The sequence below is a fragment of the Melozone crissalis genome, unplaced genomic scaffold (assembly GCF_028551555.1).
Source record: "Melozone crissalis strain CALT ecotype California unplaced genomic scaffold, PUWL_Pcris_2 ptg000004l_1, whole genome shotgun sequence".
Lineage (NCBI taxonomy): Eukaryota > Metazoa > Chordata > Aves > Passeriformes > Passerellidae > Melozone > Melozone crissalis.
This window is the reverse complement of record NW_026535782.1, coordinates 15,088,391-15,105,810: the sequence shown is the minus strand read 5'-3', so window position 1 is coordinate 15,105,810 and position 17,420 is coordinate 15,088,391. Positions and strand designations below refer to the sequence as shown.

At 40.1% G+C, this 17,420-nt stretch overlaps 1 protein-coding gene across 6 annotated transcripts; it reads left to right on the top strand.

Annotated features, from left to right (window-relative positions):
- The first annotated feature begins 233 nt into the window (after nucleotides 1–233).
- ING3 (inhibitor of growth family member 3) lies at nucleotides 234–16,995 on the top strand. 6 transcript variants are annotated; one of them, XM_054277243.1, is made up of 12 exons: nucleotides 234–386; nucleotides 558–622; nucleotides 4,586–4,686; nucleotides 6,023–6,088; nucleotides 8,209–8,305; nucleotides 10,461–10,532; nucleotides 10,799–10,915; nucleotides 12,946–13,004; nucleotides 13,362–13,552; nucleotides 14,686–14,878; nucleotides 15,376–15,414; nucleotides 16,050–16,995. In XM_054277243.1, exons 1-12 carry the CDS (start codon nucleotides 250–252, stop codon nucleotides 16,164–16,166), a joined length of 1,254 nt encoding a protein of 417 aa, XP_054133218.1. In that variant the 5' UTR covers nucleotides 234–249; the 3' UTR covers nucleotides 16,167–16,995. The 6 variants fall into 6 exon arrangements, with proteins under 6 accessions (XP_054133218.1, XP_054133217.1, XP_054133221.1 ...); XM_054277242.1 differs by having other exon boundaries at nucleotides 12,847–13,004; XM_054277246.1 differs by having other exon boundaries at nucleotides 261–386; nucleotides 558–629; nucleotides 12,847–13,004.
- Nucleotides 16,996–17,420: the final 425 nt, after the last annotated feature.

Here is a 17,420-nt window from a genome sequence, read left to right as displayed (position 1 = left end):
GAGGCCGGAATGCCCCCAGGACCGCGGGAACGGCCCCGAACAGCGGGAATGCTCCAGGATCGCGGGAATGGCCCCGGACCACGAACCGGCCGGAACCACAGCGCAGGGTAGGACGCGCAGCCTCCCACAGCTCGCCCAGCACAGACTACGCTTCCCGTGAGGCCTCGCGGCAGAGCGCGGGCCGCGGTGTGCGTCAGCGGCGCGAGCAGCCAATCGCGACGGGGCCGCGGCGAGCGCCGTCCGCCGCCAATGTTGTTTTCGCTGAGTCGAGGTGCTGGTGTTGTTGGCGGCGGCGCCATATTGGAAGGGACGCGCGCCCGCTCTCGAGCAGCCCCTGGGCGCGGGCCCGGCCGCCGCCATGCTGTACCTGGAGGACTATCTGGAGAGTGAGTGTGTGCGCGGCGGGGGCGCCGGGCGGCCGGGCACGGCCGGTGCGGGGGAGCCGGGGGAAGCCGCGGCGAGGAGGCGGCGGCCGGCCCCCCTCCCCCACGGCAGCGAGTGACTGACTGGCTCCCTCCTCCCTCCCCCCTCTCTCCCGCTCCCCCGTGTCCCCGCAGTGATCGAGCAGCTTCCCATGGATCTGCGCGACAGGTTCACCGAGATGCGCGAGATGGACCTGCAGGTGCAGAGTACGTGAGTCCCGCCCCCTCCGCCTCCGCCCGCCCCCTGCGCGCCCGCCCCGCTCCGCCCCGCGGGCACCGGCCCCACCGCCGCGCCCCCGCCGCGGGGCGGCACGGCCGGGAAGGCCGAGCCGGCGAGGAAGGAAGGAAGGAAGGAGGCGAAGCGGCGCCGCTCCGGCCCGCGGCAGCAGCTCCGCCCGCTCTCCCGCGCTGCCCCGGGGCGGTCGCACCCCCTCCCAGCCCTGCCGCGGCTCTCCGTCTCCCGCGGGCGGAGAGAGCCGAGCCGGGCGCTGAGGCGAGGGGCGGGGCGGGGCGCACGCCCCCGGCGCTGTCGCGGCAGCCCCCGGCCCGCCCCGCGCCCCCGTCCGCCCGAGCGGGGCTGCCTGCCCCGCTTGTGCTGCTCCCAAAGGCGTTTTCCGTGGCACGTCCCAAACTCTTTAGATTTTTGATCCCTAAGAGCAGTGATGGTGGCTTGGAACATGAGTTATGTCCCACTCCTTCCAGTAGGCAGCGGCATGCTCTCCCTGAAACTTTCCAGCCAGCTCCCTAATAGTAACATGGGAAGGTGCCATTTGCTCGGCCTTTTGTGCCCTAGCTGACATGCAAACAAATATACTTTATACTTTCGGTTTTATACAAATTATATTTTATACAAATGCCTACCTTTGTATAGATACGTATTTTATACAAAATATAAATACACTTCAAGTTTTTTTGTAGATCACTATCTCTGCTTACATCCTAATGTAATGCACTGCCTTAGGCTGTTTTCAGGCTGCATTGCCATTTCGTCTTTTCTAATGCAATCACATCTGGGATTTAGGTGTCCTGTAACACTCTGGGTAGCTGTTGCAGTCATTTAACGCACAATTAATATGGTTATCTATAACTGTGATCCAAAAGTATTCATTAGTGAAACTGCCACTGCACAAAAGATGAGAGCAATCATCAATATGGAAGGGCCAGGTTATTGTAAAGGGGAAGGAGAGAAAGAGCAGAGAGTGAAATGACAAGGGAACACTGTAAAGGAATACAAAATGCAGCACTAAGTGGGAACAGTTCTATAATACTTTAATGTGCTTTCCATTGGATATTTACTTCAGTGGACACAGCAGGTCTGTTTAACAGGCCTTATTGACACATGTAGAACTGTCTATAGGATTTTTTTGGTATATTATCACCTAAATCTTCTCTTGAGTTCAGTGCTTAAAGTTGTGGGAGCTGTCATGGCTCCTTCTGGGACATACCACCTCTGAAGTCACTATTACCCGGCAGTATCATGAGGGGAAATAAGCCCTGACTTGGATAGTTTGGAATAAGTTCACAGATTTTACTTCTGTTCCATAAGAAGACAAAGAAAATAGTAGGGGTTTTTTTTTAGGTGTGTTTGAGAGCTTGAGGCAGCTAGCAGCACCAAGACAGCAGATTGTAATTTCCTCTGCTTTAACTGAAAATGACAAATAGCATTCCATGTTGTATTACTGGAAGTAGTAAATGACAGTGTATGTCATATACTAGGACCAACCTTAGGTGCAGAGAAAAATTTTCTCAGACTTTGGTATTTCTGTGATTCTTGTGCAGTGATTCACAGGGTATCCAAAGACATTTATGAAACTTCTGGACTAGTTTGCATGGTGAACGCTACGTGCAAACCTGGAGGTTGTTTAGTGTCTCAGGAAGTACTTGAAAGCAGTACTTTGATGAGTGATGCTGTCCCAGAAATCTACATTATTTGTAATTCAGAGATATCTCTGCTGCTCTGCTTTAGTGTCATGGTTGACTTTGTATTCTGTCCTGTTTGGACCACACTGACTCCTAATGAGGCAGCTCCTGCTGTTTGTAGTTGGAAGAAACAATAAACTGGGTTTGTCTGCTGTATATTCTCAGAAGATTGCTGTGGAAAAAGCAAAGATCGTCTGAACTGGGACTTGACTCTTGAGCTTTAACTGAGCTCCTCATGAAGCATAAAGTATGTTTTTCTGATTAAGTTAAAATCATGGATTATCAGGATTTCATGGTAAAATGTCAGTATCTGGAAAAAGGACTCTGTTCTCATAGAAGTTTTGGCAACTCTCTTGGGAAATTTGATCTAAGAAAAGAGTATCTCAGAATATATTATCACAAGAAAAAATGGATGAAGTTGAGGGTAGCAGAGAGAACTTTCCATCTGATTTGGTTGATCTGGCCTGAACTCGCCTTTGCCTTTTCTGCTCCTTCAGGAAAGACCAAGTTTCTGTGGAAATTTTCCCCTAGGCAGGTTCACACAAACTGATAACAAGTCCTCAATTAAAAGTGAACAGGGAAGATACTTTTAAAATCTTTTCTTCTTTATGGAGCCACTGGAATAACACTTAAAGTGTTTGTGGAGATAGAGGATAGGAGATAAAATATTTTGTCTGTTGGCTTTTTGGACCAAGTTAGAGCCATTTTCTCAAAGAACAAAGATTTTAGAAGCTTCTATATAAAGTGTGTGCTTCTTGCTTGCCTCTCAGGCTTCTTAATGTTCTCTACATGGTGCAGGTGGAAAATGCTCATGGTTCAGGTTCTCCAGCTTTAGCCTGTTGTACTCCAGAGCTGTTTGACTGCTTTGTCTGAGTCTAAATAAAGTTGATGTGAACTTATGTCCCAACTGTTACGGCTTGGGATTAATAGTGCTCTGACCAGTCAGTTGTTAGATTCCTGTTGGTTTTGATCCTGAATGTTCCCAGTATAAAGACAATTGATTAATATTTTCGATCATTGAGTATGAATGATTTTTGGTTATTTATATAAACAGTTCTAGCTGTGAATTTTCAGAGAGTTGGGAAGACCCTTGGCCTCTTGGATTTTCAGAGTAAATCATACTTAGGGTTTCATGACCTTCTTGAACTAAATAATTAATTTGCATTTTGTTTTGGCAAGATGTGATCCAGTTTTACTGGTGGTTTCTGGAAAGTTTCTTAGGTGTTTTGCACCCAGAGCCTGAAGTTTGTAGGTGATTTGTGCATTGTCACATTTAATTTAAAACTGATAGCTGGGCAAAATGTCACTGAGAATGCTGGGAAAAAGACTTAAGTACTGTCATCTATCCTGGCACTAGCAAGGCTGTCCAAGCTGGTTTGACTGAGGCAGCTTCATGTTTTTGGAAATGTGCAAGCTGTTGAGTGCACAAGTGTCCAGCTGTTGCAATAGTAAACTCAGTGGGAGAAGGGTGGAGCGGAAAGGGAAGGGAATCCCTGTTCATGTCTCAATAAACAATGAAAAAAAATAGCTTGTGGTTGACATTTTCCTTTCTAGAGATAGATAATGTTAGAAAATCGGTGGTTTTATTTTTTCCCCCTTATGATATTTCTCAACTTCATGAAAGTGAGAATCCTCTCCAAATAATAGTTCATCAGTGCATTTACTCCTCTGGGGGTGGAGGGAATAATTTGTGAGTGCTTTCAATTTGCCCTGACACTTCCTAGCAAACAGTGGAGAGGCCCTGGACTCAAAGGCAGGGCTTGCTCTTCAGTTGGTCTACCTTTTTGAGACACTAATTTTTTCAATTATTTGGTTTTGTATTTGACTGTTTCTCTTAGGAGAACATTTTGTTTCCTGCTCAGTTTGTAACTGGCTAGAATGTTCCAAAGTCAGCAGTCTAGAGCCCTGGGTGAGGAGTTTGGGTCGTGCTTTAAGTCACTACCACTGCTCTTAGGGACAAAAAACCTTTAGAACTTGGAGTCCTGCCTGTCCCATGCTGGAGAGCACAAGAACCTTGATGAGAATCCTACCAGAATGCAATTCTGCTTCTTGGAAATTAAGGTAAATATTTCCCTCCGCTGTCCACTGTTGCTTGGTTGTTTTGGTTTTTTTCTTTTTTTTCCTCTCTAATAGTTTGCACCTCAGTCCTGTCAAGTTTGTTTGAGAAAAAAATTTCCCCTTATTTTCTAATGTTTATGTACATGAGAAAATAACATTTGTCTCAATCTTTCCCTATGCTACAGATGCAATGGATCAGCTTGAGCAGAGGGTAAATGAATTTTTTATGAATGCAAAGAAAAACAAACCTGAATGGAGAGAAGAACAAATGACATCAATCAAAAAAGTAAGGATATCATAAGAGTGGGTCAGATTTTTCTTTTGCAAACTAAGATAACCTTAGGAAAAAATAGTTTATGATTGATGGGAGATTTAAGTGTTGAGAACTGTGCCTTCCCTTGGGCTTTCATAGAGGTGGATGGAACTACCATGGAGGAGGAAAGTGAGTGGAAGGATTCTTTGATCAAGAATTTCTCTGAAGTTTTACAGAGCACTTGCTAGCATTTAAAAAAAATGTAATCTTGAAATGGTGAGGAAGCCTGAGCTCCTAAATTTGGAGCTCAGATTTTCTTTTTTTTGTTTGTGTGACGTGAAGTTGCCCAAGTTAATGTGCTTTCTTTTAGAGGATATTTTTCAAGCTTAGATTCAGCATTTCCTGTGATTTTCTGCCAATGTCCTTCTACACATTATACATATTTAGCTTGAGAGAGGGAGGAGTAAGAACATGAATATGAATGTGTTCTGTGTTATCCTTCAATACTTGAGCATTGGTGATGGTATTTTTAGCAATGTAGCCCATCATTTTGTCAGGAGAAACCCCTTTGTAGTCTCCTACAGTGGCTACTTCAGCCCCTGATTTGCTAAGGGTTGTTTTCATCTTTAATTAATGCAAATAGATTTTTAAATTCTGAAAAAGAAAAAGGTCAGAGCTCTGACTCCACTGGAATAAATGAAAAATTTTTGTTGACTTTTGTTGAATCAAAACTTCAAGTAGTTTTCACAGAAGTTACTATTCAGTGGAAATTGAGAATTAAAAGGCAGTAAAATCTGTTCAACTCTAAAGTACAAGCATTTGAAAACATACCTTTTTTAAACTTTTCATAGGTTAGAGGAGACTTCTAGATTGTTTTAGTCAAATTATTTAGAATGCACTCATGAGTTAGAGAAACTTATTTTAAAGTAATTTAAATTACATACAATATTATCTCTGTTTTACTAGAGTGCTGGAAAGGCTTCCCCACAGAGTACTTCAGCATCATTTTGAAGAGCAGTAGGACTTGTGGTGGTCCTGAAATAAAAGACATGCTCTTATTTTAAGTCCATAACATGATGCTGTGTAATATAAAATAAATCCAAGATTGTTTAATTTCTTGTAGCATTTCTTGCAGTAGGAAGTGTCTCCTTCTTGTAATGTGGCTTTTTCTAACACAGAGAAAATAAATTGATGTATATATCTCATTTCAAATGTAGATGATTGTTGTTTACAGAAAAATTTCAGTCTTTCTGAAAACTGACCTAAATTTGTCCTTTTGACTTATATTTTATGCTTCATAACAGCAGCTTAAACTTACTGAAATTAATTCTGTTACATTAATTATTTTTTTTTAATTTCTTCCTAACAGGATTATTATAAAGCTTTGGAAGATGCAGATGAAAAAGTGCAACTGGCTAATCAAATATATGATCTGGTAAGTGGACACAAGAGTTGTGGTGAATTACCTAAATTTATGCCCTGGGAAATTCTAAGCATTTTGATAAGCACTGCAGTCATGCTGCAGTGTGCTGTACTTTTATGTTGTCTGCATAGAGATGTTTTCCTGATGAAAGAAACATTTTATATTTTATTGACTTTTAAGAATTTTGGGTAGTAAGTGTCACTTAAATAGAAATCAGAGAAATAGTATTAGAAATCCTAAGATTTTAATGCATGGTTTCAGCCTGTTTAGGAGACTAATTGAGAGAATCCTTTGTCATGCAGTGTTGAGGCATTCAGGAAGGCTGGGCATTCTTCAAGAAGGAAATCTTAAATTTTTAGGAGCAGCCCATCCCCATGTGCCAGCAGAGAAGCCAGCAGGGAAGAAGACCAGCCTGGCTACATACAGAGCTTCGGCTTCAATTTGGGGGAAAAAAGAGAGTGTATCACCTTGGGAAGAATGGGCAGGCAACTTGGGAAGACTGCAAGGATTTTATGAGGTTGTGTGGGAGATATGTTAGAAGGGCCAAAGCCCAAGTCAAACTTTATCTGGTTACTGCTGTGAAAGACAAAAAATATTTTAAAAAATATATCAGCAGTAAAATAAGGGCTGTGGAAAAATCTTCATCCTTTACTGGATACAGAGGTAAACATAGTGATGGAGGATGAAGAAAAGACAGAGGTACTTAATGCCTTCATTGCTGCAATATTTAATAACAAGACCAGTTGTTCTCAGGGTACCCAGCCCCCTGATCTGGAGCAAGTGGGTGGGGGGCAGAATGAAGTCCCCATAACTCAAGGGAGTCAACAACCTGCTGTGTCACTGAGACACACACGAGTCTGGGGCTGTGAGGGATCCTCCCCATGGTTGAAAAGGTCACTGAGCCACTTTTGGGTGTTTCCCAGAGGTCCCAATTGACTGGAAATCAGCAATGTAATGCCCATGTACAAGAAGGGTCAGAAAGAGCATTTAGGGAAGTAAGGGCCTGTCAGCCTGACAGTGCTGGGGAGGGTCATGGAGCAGATCATCCTGAGTGTCATGACACAGCACAAACAGGACAACCAGGGATCAGGCCCTGGCAGAGTGGGTTTGGGAAAGGCAGGTCTTGCTTGGCTGACCTGATATTCAGTGATGAAGTGACCTGCCTAGTACATGAGGGAAAGGCTCTGGATGTTGTCTACCTGGACTTCAGTAAAGCCTTGGACACTGTTTCCTACAGAACTCTCCTGGAGAAACTGGCTGCTCACGCCTTGGGCAGGGGCATTTTCATTGGGTGAAAAATGCCCTGGATGGCCAGACCCAGAGAGGGATGGCATGTGATTAAAGTTTATTTATTTTACATTTCTCAAGAGAACAGAACCTGCAAGTCAGACTACACTCAAATATAGAAGACATAAAACAGCTGCTTTAGTTTCACTACAACTAGCCAAAAGATTGTTCTAGAAGTTGGAACTGCCTCTTCTCTTTTGCTTAGCTGATAACTGGAAAAACCTCCCAGTTTTTAATAAAGATGGGTAAATTTTGCTGTGTGATTACAGATGTAGAAAGCATTTGGAATGTAGTCTTTCTTTTCACAATAGTGAGTTGAGAATTTTTTTTTTTTTGGATTAATTTTTAATACCCAACAGCACGTCATAGTTTGCTGAAATGCACAGGAGTCTCCACTTTCAGTTGAGACTCCTGTGCATTTCCTCTCCTAAGCACAAATTTATTGGTGCTTATAGTGGCACACAAATTGCACCTTTCAGTTTCAGTTCAGAACTTGCAATTTCCCCAAAGCAGCCCAATTTCTACTAAAGTCCATGTCATGTACTGTTCTTTCTCTTCCCTTTTAAGTTTTCATAACTAGAGCACCTCCAAGTTTTCTTCATCTTTATTTCTGAAAAGAAGTGTCTTGGAGCTTTCCCTATGCTATTTTGGTGCTAACAACAGTGTCTCTTCTGAGGGAGATAAATGGAGGTGACCAAGAAGATCCCTTCTGTGCATTATTGTTCTTAGTGCTGCATGGCACAAAATTGCTGGAAGGGAAATACTTAGCAAGCCTGAGATGAAGGATGTAGATATTCATGTTCCAGAACTGGATGCTATTTATTTTTGCTTTATCTAACAAACAGGTAGACCGTCACTTGAGAAAATTGGACCAGGAACTTGCTAAATTTAAAATGGAACTTGAAGCAGATAATGCTGGAATTACAGAAATATTAGAGAGACGTAAGTATGCATGTTTTTCTTTAAGAACTTGACAGACTTTCTGTCAATTTCCAGAATTAAACTATCATACACTTGTTAGTGGCTGCCAGTATTTTCACCCATGTTTTAACCCACTTTGAAATTTTAGTTTAACCCACTCTCAGATTTTAGTTTCAACCTCGATTTATACCAGTGAAATCAAAATACATTTGAGTAAGTAGAATAATTTCACACAACTGTTGTCCTTGTGAATTGCTACAGTAAGATACATAATTCTTTAAACCTGTTTTTAATGGTTGTAGGTATTCAGCCAACTACTTTGGCCTAAGCATGCCACCTACCCAGTTGCAAGGGTAACATTTCTGCCTTGAACTGATTGCCACCAAACTAAGGAGGGTCATTATTTTAGTTTTCCATGTACTTGGTGGTTTTCTATTTTAAAGGGGCAAGAATGGGTTGTTCTATAATGGGCCAGTGAAGGAAAAGCATTTTAGGTAAGAAACCTGCATGTTAAATACAGCCATGCTGATATTTGGAATTTGAATAAAAATGTAAAGTTACAACTTTTTTTGCCAGCTTGGTGTGGAGGAACCTGTCTTTTCTGTATGTATCAGCATTTAGACATCAAATTCAAATGTGATAAATTTCTGAGTTGATGTAACTGCTGTGATTATGGAGGCAGTGGCTGTCCTCATAGCCAAAGATAGTGAAAATTTACTTAAGCCACTTGGGAATATTAGGAACAAGCATTCTTTCTTGGAACTTTTTGTGGCTGCGTTGTATAAGCTGGGAGTTTGGGGCTATTTTATTTGTAATTGCTATTACAAATAACAGGCACAATATAAGAAAACTCTAAATTAAATGCTATTCATTAATAGCAATTACAGAAAAAGACTAGTTTACTTTAGTTTAAACCCCAGTTGGTTTTAGGATGTGGTGCTACCTTCTGTAGAGCCACATGTTTGGAGAGGTTCCTCGATAGGATTTCAAGAAATCAAAATAGAGAAGCACTAGACTGCATGTTGCATCTTTAAGGTTTGTTCGGTTTGAGGGTTTTGTTTCCTTGTTTGTTTTTAAATAAAGCTAAAAGTAGAAGACTTAACACTTTTAGCTTTCAGAGTAAGTAAATACATAAGGTTGAAGTCCCACCAGAGGGCAGCCTTAGGGCAAGTTCATAACGTGATTGAAGTTCTCTCAGCCAAAATAGCTCCTTATGCTTTGATCCTCTTCTAGAATAATTATATTAAACTTTTGTAATATTTATGTATTACTCATTTATTTCAGTGCTTTTTGAAAGCACTGGAAGAGGTAAAGAAATGCTGAGGACACAGATTTTGAAAAATGAATGTGAATTGCATTCTTGTTTTGTCTTCTGTGTAAACGTAAGTTGGTAGGTATTGCAACTACTTAAAAATCTTCTTGTTAGAGATTGGAGAACAAAATATTGTATATTGTTCCAAATTTATAGCCAAAGTCTCTCCTATGCTGTGATTAATTAGCCTCATCTTACAAGAAATATTATTGTTAGACATATACTTGGATTTATGCCTGTCTGACTTTTTCCTTTTTGGTGGGGAGGAGGATGGGGGTGGGGTTTGTTGTTGTTTTGTTGGTTTTGTGGGGTTTTTTGTTTTATTTTTATTTGTATTGTTGCTCTGTGTATTTTGGATGTTAAAAAAATCTGGATGATGATCTGCAGCCCTTTCATTTGAATGTTAAATCTTCTTTAAAGATGAAACTGCTATTTTCTTGAGTTTTGACTGAATGTGACAAGGTAGACTCAGTGGAACAAGGTGCCTTGTTTATACAGTCTACATTGTTCAGTCTTCAGTTCATACTGGTGTAGATGGTCAGTACTTTTGGTGCAGCCATTCTGCAACTCATTTGATTAAGTGGCTTGGTGAGGGCAATAATGTTCTTGGTTCTTCTTATTTGTCTTGATTTTAAGCTCTTGATTTCAACAAGATAGTAGCAGTCACCAGTTTTTATTTGAGAACTAATCTCACTGGTTCGTGGTTGTACTGTACAAATGGTTTCAATGCCAGCAAAAATTCTTCTGATTAAAATAAATATAACTGCATTGTGATTTGGTTAATATTTTAAAAATCCCTTTAGTATGTAAAAGTTAAACCATTGCCAACTCTCAGTTTTTGTGTCCTTCTTACCTCCCTCTTAGGGTCTCTGGAGCTGGATACACCAGCACAGCCTGTGAATAACCATCACTCCCATTCTCACACTCCAGTAGAGAGTAAGTATTTGAAACTTAAAAACATGGCCACTGTTTGTTTCCTTTGGGGTTTTTTTTGTTGAGAAGTATGAGGAAAAAGATGGTTTAGAACGTTTTTCTCCTCCATCATTGCAAGGAGAAAACAAAGCATAATAAACGCTAATCATATCTGTTAAGAAGTGCAAGAATAAAATAGGTTTTGCTGGTGGGAATTGGTTGAAAGTGCTAGCATAATTTGACTTTAAAGCTGAATAGATTTTACATTTCTCTTCATTTTTTTCATTTAGAAAGGAAACACAATCCATCTCACCATAGTACAACAGATCATGTTCCTGAAAAGAAGTTTAAATCTGAAGCTCTTCTATCTACCCTGACATCAGATGCTTCTAAAGAAAACACACCAGGTAATCCTAATTGTCTTTCATTTCATTGCTTTTTAGTCAGAAGAGAAACTTAATTATATTTGTGAGTTAGTCTTCTGAAATCACAGAATCATGGAATAGGTAAGGTTGAAAGGGACCCCAGTGGGTCATCTGGTGCAGCCTCCCTGCTCCAGCAGGGCCATCCAGAGCACATGGCACAGGGTTGTGTCCAGACAGTTGTTGAATATGTCCAGTGAGGGAGACTCCACAGCCTCTCTGGACAGCCTGTTCCTATGCAACCTGTCCTGTGTGTAGCCACCTGCACAGTACAGAAGTTCTTCCTTATATTCAGGTGGAGCTTCCTGTGCATGAGGCTCTGTCTGTTGCCTCTTGTCCAATTGCTTGGAACCACAAGCAGAGCCTGGCTCCATCCCCTTGAGATGCTCACAGACAGTGATGGGGTCCCCTCTCAGTCATCTCTTCTCCAGGCTGAACAGGCCCAGCTCCCTCAGCCTTTCCTCATAAGGGAGGTGCTCCAGTACCTTAATCACCTTTTCTTCACTCCACTGGACCCACTGCAGGAGCTCCATGTCTCTTGCACTGAGGAGCCCAGAACAGGACACAGCACTCCAGATGCAGCTTTGCTAGGGCTGAGTGAGGGTCAGGATCACTTCCCTCAACCTTCTGGCCATGCTTTTCCTAATGCTCCCCAGGACACCACTGGCCTTCTTAGCCCCCATAGAACACTGCTCGCTCAGGGACAGTTTGTTGTTCACCAGGACCCTGAGGTCCTTCTCCACAGGGTGGCTTTTCAGCAGGTCAGCCCACAGCCTCTGCTGTTGCTTGGGGTTGTTCCTCTCCAGGTGCACTGCACTTTCCTTTGTGGAATTTCTAGACCCGGTGCCATCAATAAAGACCTGGGATCTGTCATTCAGCCAGTCCTCAATCAGAGACTGATACCCCTTTCCCTGGGATTTTCAGTCACTTGAAACATGAGAAATTACAGGCATTCTTAGTCATCTGTGTTTTCCATGAAGTGTGTCTGCTTTGTTGTCATTTAACAGCTGTATGATGGCTGTTTCTTTTTATTTACACTTTGAAGAAGATAACAGTACAGTTTCATTCAGCTAGTAGTACAAATATAAGAGATCAATGCATTATTTTTGGGAAGAAAATGCATACAACAGTTTCCAAAGTAAGGGAAAAGAATTTTCACACCTTTTTCTAAGAGTTGGTCCAAAAATAAATTTTTTTCATGTGTTGTCAATGTCAAAAGAAAAGTCTTTTTGTATATAGTGACTAAAAAAACCTAAACCTTTCTGCCTATTCTCAATATTAAGGTGTTTCATAGTTTCTTTTCTGAAAATAAAAGACTAAGGAGTTATATAGTAAATCAGATACCTCAGTCATGTTTTAAGTCAGTTTTAAGTCATTTAAGTCATGTCTATTTCAGTTTTCTTTTAAAGAAGCTTCACTTGAGGCTGCAAATAAAATGTAGCTATATTTGGGCAGCTGTCATTCTGCAGATGACCCCAGAAACTGTTTTGCATTAAATCTGATCTATAGTTTTTAGAATTAAGATTGTTCAAAGTTTTACTTCAGAAACAGTATAGGTGTGTAATCATTCTTACCTTCTTCTTGCTGATTATAGTAGTGAGAATTGTTTCAATATAGGCATAGATATGGCAGCTGTATCTGTTCTTCGATAGCTGAGCATCATAGTGAGAGCTGTCTTTCTGAAGGGACTCCTTGCACATGAGGACAGATAGGGAACAAATTTCTCTTTTTTTTTCCCCCCATCAACGAATACTGTCTGTGTCTGATTACTTTTAAAGCCTTTTTTCCATATGGTTAGACTGCTCTGATGCGTAAACAGAGTTCCTACTCTTTCACTGGCTATCATATAACTCTTCTTAAAATGCAAAGGAATTTAGTTTCATTTTGAATTTCATAAATGTGTTCTGTTCATCAAGGGTGTCGAAACAGTAATTCATCATCCTCTTCAAACAATGCATACAATACAAACTCTTCTCAACCATTGGCATCATATAACCTGGGCTCATTATCTTCAGGATCCGGGGCCGGTGCAATTACCATGGCAGCAGCTCAAGCAGTGCAAGCCACGGCACAGGTAATGTCAAACTATTCTTGTCATTCTGCCATCTGCTTATGATTAAGAAGAAAGGCTAGTGACTGGTTTTGTTTTTTTTTTTTTAAATCTGAATTCCCATGATCGCTTTCAGCTGATGTGATTCAGTTCTTATATTAGAATTTTATTACTATGCGAGAGTTTCATCCTGTTGAGCTAGCCTACAGGGACAACTTGTTTTCTGACTTTTCCTGCAAGATGTTCTCACACATTTCACTGCTTTCTGTACATTATTTCATTAACAAGGTAAAGAGTGAACCTGTGCATATCATTAGCAGTTAGCAGCCTTATGTAGTAGCTTTACTGTGTAATCTGATACAACATCAGCATTCCTTTTAGATGAAGGAGGGAAGACGAACATCCAGTCTAAAAGCCAGCTATGAAGCATTTAAGAACAATGATTTTCAGCTTGGAAGAGAATTTTCATTGTCCAGAGATTCAGCTGGATATTCATCATCAGCTCTGGCATCTACATTAACTCAGACGTTAAGTTCATCAAGCACAGATTCACGAAGTGGCAGAAAAAGCAAGTAGGTTTTCTTACTTGTTGACTGTAATTATAAATTTGAAGGCAGATAAGCTTTTTTTTTTAAAGTTCATGAGCTGTAATAGAATACTTTGTATTTAATATCTGTGGGGAGGAATCAGCAGAAGGTAGTTACTGCCTCTTGGCCATTTTTTGTGCAGCGCTGTGTTCTTTAGTTCTCCCACTTCTTTTTCTTTAAGCAAACTCTATTGAACTGCGTTTTTATCTGAGATACAATCAAGTTTATTCCCTCACTTTTCTGTGTTTTGGAGAGAATTGATCTAACAGCAATTGTTGGGAATTACTGTGCAATGGTTTGTAGATGGTTTTGAAATAACCTGGAGATGTCTGATGCCAAGTAAACATGACACTTTCTAATGACTGACTGTGTAGAACAGGGAATGAATTTCATTTCTGAATGAAGTTTTAAAACATTTTTAACAACACAACGTCACAACACATTCAACAATCAGAACTTGTACTTGAAAGAATTTATCTCAAAATACCCATCCTTTTAAATTGAGTTTTTTTCTTCATTCAAATTTGTGTGTGTTCACAACTCAGTTAATAATGCCGTTTGAGAAGCATTTTTCATCTATGAATATCTTGGGTGTCAGGTCTGACCTATAAGCAAAAGCAGAGAAATTTTATTCTGGCACCATTCCGATGGAGTGATTGCTGATGCTTGAGTGGAGATTAACAGAGAATCAGTCATCTGCAAAGCAGTTATCTATTGTACATGACATATGACATTATTTATATGTAAATTCCTAGTTTAGTGGTAACAATTTTTATAAGGACTTGACACCAAAACTATTGAGGGAAAACTTTGTGAAGAAAAGCATTTGTTTTTAGCATTTGCCACTAGACAGTTTAGAGCTGTTGAATTCCATTGATCAGAGCAGCACGTCCTGCACTTGTAAGCTGGTGTGACTTGTTTCCTTTTCCAAGAGCATACAGTGGGTGCATTCCAGTGCTTGCAGTGGTTGAATGAAATGTGATGGTGAATGATAGCTTTGGGATTTACATACTGCAGCAGTTCAGAGTCAACAAAGTACTTGTTTAGTGATTCTTTCACTTGGCAGAAAATTAATCATTGATGCACTTTTTTTCCTCTTTTTTTTTACTCTTCCTCAGAAACAACAACAAATCCTCAAGTCAGCAGTCCTCATCATCATCTTCTTCTTCCTCTCTATCATCATGTTCTTCTTCATCTGCGCTGGCACAAGAACTGTCTCAGCAAACAGCAGTAATACCAGAGTCTGATTCTAACAGCCAGGTTGATTGGACCTATGATCCAAATGAGCCACGTTACTGTATTTGCAATCAGGTAAGGATGGCCTCCAAATTGAAATACACCTACAGCTGCTGTTTTGATGTAGCTGAACTTCCTTCTCTGAATGCTAATTTTGAAAAAACTGTATTTTTACTCTTGAACTTCTGATTTGTTTTTATTTACTTACTGGTGGTGTGAAGAATGAACTGTTGAAGCTAAAAATAGTCAGTTTTTTAAGTGATGTGATATCCTTGGAGAGTTTTAAATCTTGTAGTGAAGACTTCAGGAATAACCAAATTTTTAAAAAATTGAGAGGATTTGCAGTGAATTTAGTTTCTTATCCAATCTGAAATATGCAAATGTATCTTGGTTTGCATAAACAGTTTTGAAAAATCAATTCACTATGAACATGATGGTGTTTGGGTTGCGTAACAAACGTGAAACAAAAATGTTGTTACTGCTATTAATGGAAGAACTCCTCAAAGGAAGAAATTTGAATGTTGGGCTCTTTCAAAATGTAATTGCTAACTTTTTTTTTCTTATTTTACTAGGTGTCCTATGGTGAAATGGTAGGCTGTGATAACCAAGATGTAAGTAACAAAGTTCTAAAGGCTCATGAGAGGCTTATGCATATAACTATTGCATGTAGGATTTGCTTTTTTTTAAGTGTTTTGTTTTTGAGTAGAGTTTTTTAGAGTAAAGTGCGTATGTTTTGAACCATCCTTCAGGAAACTTCTCATGTCTCCACACAGCTTAGATTCTTTTAGAAACTGGCAGCCTTTGCTAGGTTCAAAAATGCCCTGCTTCAAAATACCCTTTATTTCTGTGAATTTTCAGCTATTTCACTACTAATAAGAGTTGTCCTTTTCAAACAAAAAAGTTTTCAAAGAACAGTTGAATATCATAATGTATTTACTGAGATAACTACATTTAAACAGAAGTGAGTACTAAGATTTCTTTGTCAAACCAAGTATTTCAAAGCACAACATACTTATTCTGCTCTGTAATGTGAGTCCATATATAACTCCTAGAATTTTTATCATTTTTCTTAGTGTACTGAGTGTATGTTGCACATCTTCCCCTCTCCTTGTTTTGTCCTGTAACTGGTGTGAAATGCCAAATCTAAACTTTCCACTCATGTTCCATTTTCATAGAATTGTATTTGTGATACGCATTTTGAAAAAAAACCCAATTCACAAGCCCTCTCTTTTAACTCTTTTTATAGTGCCCTATTGAGTGGTTCCACTATGGATGTGTTGGACTGACAGAAGCACCAAAAGGGAAATGGTACTGTCCACAGTGTACAGCTGCAATGAAGAGAAGAGGCAGTAGACATAAATAAGTTTGTTCATCTGGAAAAAAATTGCATAATAAAGGTTTTATAAAGGACTTGGAAGGGGAGGGGCAACTCTCAGCACACTTCCTTGCAACCACTAAAGAGTAACATAGCAATCATAGAGTGGTATGGTTGGAAGGGACCGTAAAGATCTTCTAGTTCCAGCCCCCAGTCATAAGATCTTGAACTATTGGTTTTGCTAAGTCATGTTTTAATATTGTAGGTAAATTATTTATGCACCTTGGTGTGCTACAGATACTATTCCAGTGGGCCTTGGATTGTTCCAGTGGCCAGCATATGCAGATATTTCTACTATCAAACCATTTTCTCTAAGCAGTGGGCATTCTACAAGTACTCAATCTTCCAAAAATTCCAATAAGTCAAGATTTTAAATGTATGTTTTATATACAACAGATATATTCTGCTGCATGTACTGTACCCAAGAGCTGTTATGTAACACTATGTATATTAATAGTGCAAAAAGTCAGTGCTTCTGAAAGGAAAAAGAGACAGTGGTTTTTAAAATGCCTTTATAGCTTTGGTTCTTTATGAAACTTAATTCAGCAGGCTGAAGAAAATGGTTCTTGTATACAGCGGGCTGTTGTCCTTTAGGGTACTTGAGTATGTAAAGACAAAAAATGCTGTAGAATATAACAAACTTGTGCCATTAGTCTTTCTATGTTTCTGCTCCAGAGAAGGCGGGGGCCATAAGAAGAAAAAAAGGTGTTAAAGTGACGATAAATTTTTATACCAAATGTGTTTATTTTTTTGTGCGAGTAATCCTTTAAATTTGAATTGTATTAGGTGTAAAATAAAAGAACCTCAACTCCTCAGATTAATGTTTCCTGTACATTTGTCAGAAAAAAGGTCTCTCGCTGAAATGGTTTCACAAATTTCCTTTTTATTCCTGGCCCTTAAATGCAGCAGCATTGAACAGAAAGATGGGGTTTATGCCTATTTTTTCCTTCCTTCTTCTTTCCACTATTAAAAAATATGCTTTCCCTTTGAAATATAGATTTTACTTCAGCTCTGTGTTAGACTGTGGCTGTCATGTGGTAGCTTTCCAGACCCATGAAGAGAAGAGAGGGAGAGAAGGAAGCAGTTCCATTGCATGACCGTGCAAATAGTGTCAAGGGAATAAAACCAGATAGGTCCATTAGGAATAAGAGTATGTGCAGAGAATGAAACCAGGCTTCTGTCACACCACATTTTTTCAAAATGAAAAAAGTAGGCATTTAAAGTCCATGAACTCAGGAAAAG